The sequence below is a fragment of the Dufourea novaeangliae genome, unplaced genomic scaffold (assembly GCF_001272555.1).
Source record: "Dufourea novaeangliae isolate 0120121106 unplaced genomic scaffold, ASM127255v1 scaffold108, whole genome shotgun sequence".
In the NCBI taxonomy this organism is placed as follows: Eukaryota; Metazoa; Arthropoda; class Insecta; order Hymenoptera; family Halictidae; genus Dufourea; species Dufourea novaeangliae.
The window spans coordinates 3,369,942-3,379,534 of record NW_015374014.1 but is presented as its reverse complement, the minus strand read 5'-3'; the positions used below and the strand labels follow the sequence as shown (position 1 = coordinate 3,379,534).

The window sequence follows — 9,593 nt, the reverse complement described above, 5'->3', positions numbered from 1 at the left end:
GATCCTTCGGTTATCTTCAGCAGGTTGCGATTAGTCTATGAGTGAGCGAAAGGCCCCTCCCCACTCCAATTTCTACTTCAACGAAATAGAATATTGACATTTCTATTATGTGTATTTGAGATTAGCTCACTGGGCAATGTCCACCATAAAACGGAAAACAGAGGCACAAGGGCAATGTTTAAATTCACAGAAGTCCCTTGATTGTAAACACTTCTGCCCGAAATCCTAAATTGATACGCCATCTACGGATAGACGCTCAAGCTGCTAGACAATTAATACCCCTTTTACGCCGATTGATGACGCCACCATTCACTATTTTGCATAAAATTTGGTATTATGTTAAATTACATCGATTATTGTACAATTATTACAACTTCATCGCAATGAAATATTTGCAACCAATAAAAATGCCTTGTTTTAATCCTTCCCGTTTTCGTCTCAGAAATCGTCATATAAAAATTACTTTTCGTGAAAAGATCATGTATGAAGATTTATTGTTCGCGGAATAATCATCGTGGGGCTGATAGGATTTAAAAACTAAACTCGTTCCATTAGGAAAAAATTGTAGGCTGTGTAGGTGTGATGGATTCAAACCTCCATTCAAAACAATCTTCACGTGATGAGACCTGAGATATCGTTATTGCATACTTACAATGCAATCTTTAATTCCACGATAAGTAATCTTAGCTAATTGACTGCGAGCTTGTTCATTCAGCTCCACTAATTCTTGTTTCTGGCTTCTTTACTGGCTAATTGTAAACGGTAAGAGTCACTTTTCAATATTCAATACTTTGTTCGTACCACCACAAACGAGGTATAATGACAGAAAACCCCATTTCCGGATAAAAGTACATATTTCATATGGAAGCCTTTAAAGGCTGTCGCGCATTTCGACGAAGAATTTTTCGATCGGTCTTCGATTGTTATTAACCTTAACATTGGCTTCGTCTACAATACAAGAACGAGAAATATGTAAGTTTCCCAGATCATGCTTCCCACGAAGTAAAGTCTGAATAAATTTAGTATTCTGTATAACCATGTTAACAAACATTTAATAAGTTATTTTTTATATAAGTGACGAAATACATATTTATTTTTGGTATTATGTTTTTTAAGTGTTACATTCGTCGTTTAAACTGGAGTGGTGCAAGTACTTGTTCCCGCCAAGTCGTATTAGTCGGAGATATACCGCTCTAACCAATGAGCTACTCCTGATTTCCCGAAGATAGTCGAATGAATCGCACGGGACCAGCCGAATGTACCCGAAGTGTCATTCCCGCCATTCGTTTCGGAAAAGTTGACGCGATAAGACGTAGAAGCAGTTTGCTCGTGCTAAAGTAAGTCTTTGACACTTACCTTTCATCTTTATTCATATATATTAATTACTAGTACCTTCATTAGCTCTCTATCGTTACTGTCCTTTAATATTTATACAATTTAGACTAAATAATCTCAAATTAATTCGATACCGTAGATATCGGTTTACTCTTCGGTTTCACTGTGTACCAATTAATACAATATTTACGTATTTCTGATCCAATTTGTAATCTTTTCTTAACGTAGTGTAATTACTTAAAGTTTGTGTTTACTTTCTGCTTCAGAGTTCCGGCTTGAAAATACGCACTACAGTCCTGAGCATCGCTGACTGCCTCCAAACGGAATTCGGCGGGAAATTGGTGAACTCTGGTAATTTATAACATTTATTATAACAAAAAAGTGACACTTCATTATATATTTTGATATTGTTTTTGACGGTAAGTGAAATGATCGCGATTTCATGGTTTGTGCCAAGGTCAAATGAGAATTTTTTCGAGAAATTTTTTCAATTCATATATTTAGTTGAAGCATTCAAAATGGCTTCCTTGAATGTTACCAAATTTAAACTACAATACTTCGAGACATTCAAATTGGAAATGTTTGTGACTTACGTATCTCGGTCGTGAAATTGTATTAAAATAGATTATAGATCATTTCTCCTGTCTTTCGATACGAGATTATTGTATTTGCATTTATATACAATAACTAAAAATATCTAAAACCATAGAAACATTTTATTAACACAATAATATATATACATATACCACACCCCGCACTTTCCCGTATGTATTGCGTCCTGAACGTCCTGGGTGACGGAGTGGGGTGCGCGCATGTGGTGGGAAATACGTGGAATAGCGAGGGATATTCCCTGTTATCAATTAACGAACCGACAATTATCAAGCGTCTACTGTACATATATTTTTTCGTGTCATAATGTTTCACTATGAAGCATATAATTCTCTATTGATGATAATAACATCCCGAATTCGTGGTTTATCGGTAACGTTGGGCGTAACATTAAAAGTGGTATGTATATGTATGTACAGTAGACATTCGTCTATTGCATATTTCGTGGCTGTAGAATCGAATTTTTCGAATATCATCGATACCTATCGGTATCAGTCCGATTACTAGCCAGAATTCCAGAAATTGTACAATTAACTACCGCCAATAACTGCGCACTTTCCCCACCAATGGTCAGTTTACGTGTGCGACGCAGCTACATATAGGGTGGGATGTACCTACTTTGTGATCACCTTACTATCTCCGTTATTTTTCGAGATATCAAAAAAGTTTATTCGCGGAAGTTATTGAGTATTGAAACATTTTACTAAAACAATATTACATATACCACACTTTCTGTGATGAAAAATGTGCGAGTCAAACGCCACACCGTATGTATTGCGTTCTTTCCTTGATGGGCAACAGAATGGGGTATGCATACGTGTGTGAGAAATACATGTAAGCGAGGGGCGTTGCCATATTCAATAAAAGGGACTCCATTTAGCGAATGTCTACTGTAGCGTGGTTCTAGACTTCTAGAGCACTAAAAAATCGGGCCACGAAAATACATTGAATGGTATACTCCGTTCCACGGGAGAAGGTACTTGATTACCAATCAGTTTTCGTAGTTTCTGTGTAGTGGACGCCTGCTGTCATGAATTCATTGGCTCTGTTACCACTGTACATATCCCCTACAACGTACCCCCAGCAGAGTCCGTGAAAATCCCGCCTCTGTAAGGAAGGTCATGGGGACAAGCTCGTGGAACGGAGTATAGGTGTATCCGGATAATCTCGTCTATTGTATTACATATACTGATATACTAGAATACTTCCGATACAAAATTGAGCTATAATCAAGGCCGATAGGGTACAATGAATCAGAATACGAAATACTAGCACAAACGAAACATAGTGTAGACACTTACTGGCAAAGCAACAATACATTAGAATAATTTATCCTTCCAAATTTTTAGTCCAACTCCTACGTAATGTTCGTTGACATTGCGAATAATTACGACGTATATTTGAATTAATTAAAATCGGATGCATCGCATAAACTAGAACCAACTATTATACTCTACACACCGTTCCCGGACATCGTGAATGAAAGTCGTCTGCTCAGTGAACTGCTGAACAAAAAATATTGAAACGGCGAAGAGAAAGTTTCTACCGATTTCCTTGGTTGGATATGAAGAAGACTTAAGCAATTTCTATACTATCGCCGACGTGTCTCTCTGAGAAAGTGAAATAACAACTGCGATACATCATCCTTTCGATCACCTTGTGACATCTTTAGATATCTTTAGAATGTTTAGTATCTTTAGATATCTTCATATAACAACATGAGGCTCTGTATACATGTATATACAGTGAATTACAGCAAAGCTTTGTATAACAGTAACAAGAAATTCATTAAATATTGCATCAAAATTAAAGAAGGGACCAGAATAAAATCTCAAGCCTCGCCGTGAATAAGGTAAAATAGAATTTATTAATTACGAACATTCAAATATCTAAACACACACATGATTATACACTAAACGAGGATGACATGATTTTACAATGATATCAGGATCCCGATGCGGGACATATAAATTTCGAACGTTCCTCATGGCTTCTTGTCATCGTCCTTGTACCAATCCTCACTGAAACAGGTAAATACAATTTTTATTAATAACTTATTTTATCGAAGAAATTTGTGGTTCGCTGGACAATCTCGTTCATTTTTACGTACCATCCGGCAACATTTTCGGGCGCGTCGCATCTCTGTTGCTCCTCGTTGTAGACAGTGCCGTCACTACAGCCTTGTTCGCGGGGCGTTACGCCATTTAGGCAGACGTAAAATTTTTGACAGTCGTCCGGATGAGCGAACTTCGGGTGATCGACAACCATTCCTCTGGTGTCGACTTGAGTTTCCTTTGGACACTCGAAGCCATCTTTCAGCTTCTTATCTACAACTCCGCAACCCTACGCGAAACAATATTATAACTATATTTCAAATTCTATATCGAGATACTTACGTTTTTCGTTCTTAATAAACGATACATTCTATACTGTCATGGCCGTCATGCATATCCTACTCTGCGTAAACATTTTTATTTCGAGGGAGAATAATTGTTATAATTGCAAACTACAAGTACAGGAATGAACAGAATCAAGCAACACCGAAAACAAATGGTTTAAAATGTGATGGAAGCTTGTATAAAATTTTAAGGGCCAAGAAAGAAATTGTCGTACATACAAGAATTGAAATAATTTATAAAAGACTGAACACCTATTGATAAATATAGATCTGGTAAATTTCTAAATATTTACTTATTTGCATTATTGTAATAATTGCAGACGCTGAATGTAAATTACCGCTTTACATTAATACATGTCTCAAGAAAAGAGACAAAAATCGGTGTATAATAAAAGTTCACCACAAATAAGGCGGCAGAATGAATCACTACATTATTGACAAAATTAAATAATGCAAAATGAAGATGATTGTCATGAAGCTGAACCTTCTAAACGTATAAACTACTTTACAAGCAGCTTATTGTTTACAAACTTCTTTATTTCCGAATGTACTACTATTTAAATTAGTTCCGACGGTACTGAAACGTTTCGATTTGATTAAATATTGAATATTTACTTCGCGACCAGCGCTGTCAGGCCACACGCAAGTTCCACTGTACTCGTCGAAATGCAGACCAGTGGTGCAAGTGATTTCAATGGCCTCGCCGTCGATACAGTTGTAAAATATGTTGCAGACAGATGGATCCGGATGAGCAAAGAAACCATTCCTTCGCGGACATTTCTTTGTCGGTTGCGGTGGTTCTGTGAAGGTCGAAGATATAACGGGAATTAAAAGCACTTTCGCTACCAATCGTCATTGCATCGTATACATCAAGGACATTAACCGCAAAAGCGACCGACACTGTAACACAAGTGTCTCTTTTATACTGGAGAGTAGATTTTTAACACTTGATGTTATAATGACTTATTTGTTATAATGACAGATACGATCATGTAATTCTTCGAAAATGATATAGATATTTAATACTTTTAAATATAATCAACAACTTGTCTTAGCACTTTAACAGTTAATAGAACATTCATTTATAATGCCAATTGGCACTTGTAAACCAATAAAAACACGTGAGTGTAATAATGTAATAACAATTTTTTAAATTCGTATTTAAAGGAAAATTAATAGGCCTTGTGTTAGTAGGTATCATCATCAAAGAGCCTGTTAATGGAATTCTGTGTAGAAAACTACTAACATGATTCTTAACACTGCATTGTTAATGTGAAGGATAATATAATTTTCAAAGATTTAATGTTGCTTAGTATTTTTGCATGAATATTTATAGGTGAGCTCCTTAGAATAAATGAACGTAGTGTTTAGTTACGGAAATGGGGTAAGAATTTAAATCTTACGCAGTTCAAGACGATCTCCACAGTCCACATTAAATACGTGATCGCATTTATTGATCTTGCGATTCAGAGGATCGAAAACTAGACCGTCTGGACAAAGTTTCTCTGTTGAGCGACTGTCGACACACTGGTAGAATTTGTCGCACTGTTTCGGATCCTCGTACTGGCCATCTTTGTTTGGGCAATTGAACGCACCGTCTGTAATATTGAATAATATTCCAATAAACAAAAATTTTATAATTTTTTATGATAATGAACTTGCTTATCTTCGTGTATAAATTCAGAATCAATAGTTCTATTTTATTTTTATAAACTATTTCAATTAGTTATCGAAAGAATTTTCAAAATAGCTTCAGTCAAAAACGAAATCTCATGCAAAAGAATGTTATTATTACACTTTTGAGACGTTTTTACTCATAGAATTATCTTCTCCAAAAAAATACAGACTTCACCGATGAATGATCAATATAGCATATCGATATAGCATCAATATAGCATATAAAAATATTAGCATATCGACTGCCACAATGAAAAAGGCTATACGTAGTCAGACACGGTTTAATTTATTTAAGTCATAAATCGTTGAAAATGTATGCGTTTTGTTACTAGAGACTGTTGGTCATGTTTCAAATTATACTGCAATATTAAATATTACGCAAAAATTTTGTAACTGTGGGATGAGAATTTCAAAATCCAATTTTTTTCGTATAGGCAAACGCCCCCCCCCCCCTGCTCCCCTTGACTACACCCAAGACCAATAGATGAACATTTCAATAACGCGAAAATTGTTTGAATATGAAACGAGGAATTGAAAAAAATCAATATTTAGTTATTTGCTTATTTTAATAACTTAATTTACTCGTTTTTATATGTAATGGTCCTTCATTGGTACGTGTTCATTTACTGATGCAGAAAGCCCATATTGTATCTAATGCTACTACTTTTTATTCAAAGAAATAGCGTATATACCTTGCTTCCTTCCTTTTAATAAAAAAGAGACGAAAATAAATCTGGACATAAATTACGTGAAAAATGATGCGTAGTATATTTTGTATCGCATATATTTAAACGAAAAACCAATTTCTTTGCTTTACGTTTAAAATCGTTGTTCGTACAGTAGTTCGATTCTGCATCAACGTTACTTTTCCTACAAGTAACAAGTGTCAACATAATAAAACGCAACACTCGATAACGGTGGATTTCGGATTTCATCGCAAGATGGTTTTCACCCCCCAGATCGGTTTCACATCACAAAATTCGAGAGTACATAGAAAGTAGGGGGGAAAAAAGTGTGGAACAAATTTCTGAAATTTCTCCGCGTTACGCGCGACGTTTACTCCGCAAGATATACCGGAAATCATTGCCATGCTTCAAGAAGCATATAAAGTAGGTAGCCCAGCGAGTAGTCTGATAGCGAGCGAACGTCGAGGTGGTCGAACTCGCCTGACTTCTGTCTACAATCGCTAACACCACAGCCGATTCGGCATTGTTTTTGTTTCTTTTATGCCACTTATTGGCTCTACATGTGTATAGAGACGACATAACTACCGCCGCGGATGCTTACGCAACCATCCGTAGCCGTAGATCTGACATTTACGCTTTAGAAAGTTGAGCACTGTCTCTTACGCACTCACCGCGGTGAAATGAATACCGTTCGGACGGAGATCGAGCGATCGATTTTTCGCTACGGGACGGACGACTCTGCGGCCTCTTGGATATTTAAATCGTTATGAAATTTTACCGGTTCTGCGCGACGATTACGATACCGGGAATTCTATTACATTTTAGAAGCTGCGGCCAGACCGTGGCTACCCAGCCGGGAGAAAGTCTCGAGTTCTGTTCCAGTGAAACCGTTCTCTTTCTTCTCGCCAATTATCATGCGACGTTCTTCCTTTCGTTCGATGCACAGAAATTTCACGCTCTTACGGAATCACTGACGTGAAGAAATATTGAACATTTCGAAGAGAGAATTTTCGATGCAGCACAATTTTTCGGGTGGACGTATTGTATATTGGTAAAACTAATTATTGCCAATCTCTGTGGAGATTAATTATAGATTCAAATACTTTTCTTGGACAGTTATTAAATAACTCAGTGGAAAAAAACAGACAGTATTGAGAATATAGAACTATTGCTTTAATTTTATCCATTTGTAATCGCGTACCAACATGGCCGACTCTAATTCAATGTTAAATTCGATAATTCTAATTTGTAACAAAAACTACAGTTTCGATGTATTGAAATTTCCAATTTCAACCGAAATTAAAGTATTTAGTTACAAGACTTGCAAGTCGAATACAATAAGCACGTTTCTATTGATATAAATTCTAGAATAAAGGTAAAAAGATCACGATGAAAATAGAAAGCAAGCCTGAAGCTTACTATAAGTTGAAGTATAAGGTTCGAATATTCAATTTTTCAAGCTTTCTAAGGCGTATCTGTAAATATACTTACGCGTCACTGCCACCACAGCCAGGAACGTTACGATGGACGCTTTGATCATATTAGTCTCCTCTGGTCTCTGTCTGATCGAAGGGAAAATCACGCAATCCTATATGGATTACTGTGGTCACTGGTCACTGAGAGACAATCGGTGAGTAATTTGTATTTTTGGTTCCCTTTCGAAATGGTGTCTACGTCGCGAAACACTGCAGCTCTTCGACATCTCGCCACGGGGGTATACCCCATTGGCCCCACTACATCCATTCTATATTCCCCACTTTCGCCGCGTTCTCATCGACGGATAACTGTCTGGGATCAGGATTGATCAGGGGGGCCACACGCTTTTACCCTTCTTTCTCTCTTTTCAGTACGGCAAGGCGTTATTCAGCTTCTTCCTCTTTTGCATGGCGCACTCTCACTTCGCGAGTCCTTCGGTATTCTTTGCGGAAAAATTCAAATTACCACGATCGCTGCAACCATCGTTCGATCGTTACGGTCTGCGAATATATCGAAATGGAAATTATTGTACGATTATTTAAAAAGGATTTTTTTACTAATACTTTTACTTCTACAACATATACTCAACGTTTATTCGTTCCTCCGTTAATGAAAATTGGGGCTGCAGATGTTTAAAGGAATCTTCATTATTGTAGATTGTTTTATGGAATTAAAGAGATTGCTGTATTAAAAAGAAAGTAATGTTGATAGAATTACCTTCTCATTACCCGTGTTAGTTAACTTTACTCTTCTAACCTCTTACACATTTCTTGATACAATTTTCCAATTTGAACCCTGACTTTGTGTAAAATATTGCTTATAGCTACTCTTTCAGGAATTGGAGGCGATAATTATATTATTTGGCATATAATTAACATTCCTAATAAATTATGAAATGCACATAAATTGTGGGTAAACCTAGTTATACCACAATTGCATTATTCAATTAAACTCGCTGATTTAAACGGTATTTTCTATGGTTTTGTGCTTGAAAATGTTCGCATTAGACAATATTTGAAACGATTGCGAAATGTGTGACTTTTTTCCGTGACTTCTACTGTGTTACATAAAATTGCTTCGAGTCAATAATTATGAAAGCGATACTAAATTGAATTTATTACCTTCGAAATATCATGTCGCTAACACATAGTTCGATCAGCTAGATTTCGGAAGCGTTTCCCGTGAAATGTGATGAACTTTCAGACTTGAATTACTTTCACTGCTCACGGGAAAATTCTCGCAATGACACGCGATTTGAATTCATTATTGAACCGAAGAAAACATTGGTGTCCTTATGTCGGTGTTACAAATACGAATTAAATTAATTTGTTGCAAAACCGATAAAAATTATAATATAAAGCATAACATAAAAAAAAAAAAAAACAATTCGAACCAATACATAAAACATTGTA

General features: G+C 36.3%; 1 protein-coding gene across 1 annotated transcript; it reads right to left on the bottom strand.

The window, feature by feature from the left end:
* Positions 1 to 3,928: 3,928 nt before the first annotated feature.
* Positions 3,929 to 5,950, bottom strand: LOC107188791 (probable chitinase 3; the record flags this gene model as incomplete). Its single annotated transcript, XM_015577149.1, has 4 exons — positions 3,929 to 3,965; positions 4,055 to 4,287; positions 4,958 to 5,142; positions 5,746 to 5,950. Coding segments are annotated over 4 exons (660 nt in total), but the record flags the coding sequence as incomplete, so codon positions are not given.
* Positions 5,951 to 9,593: the final 3,643 nt, after the last annotated feature.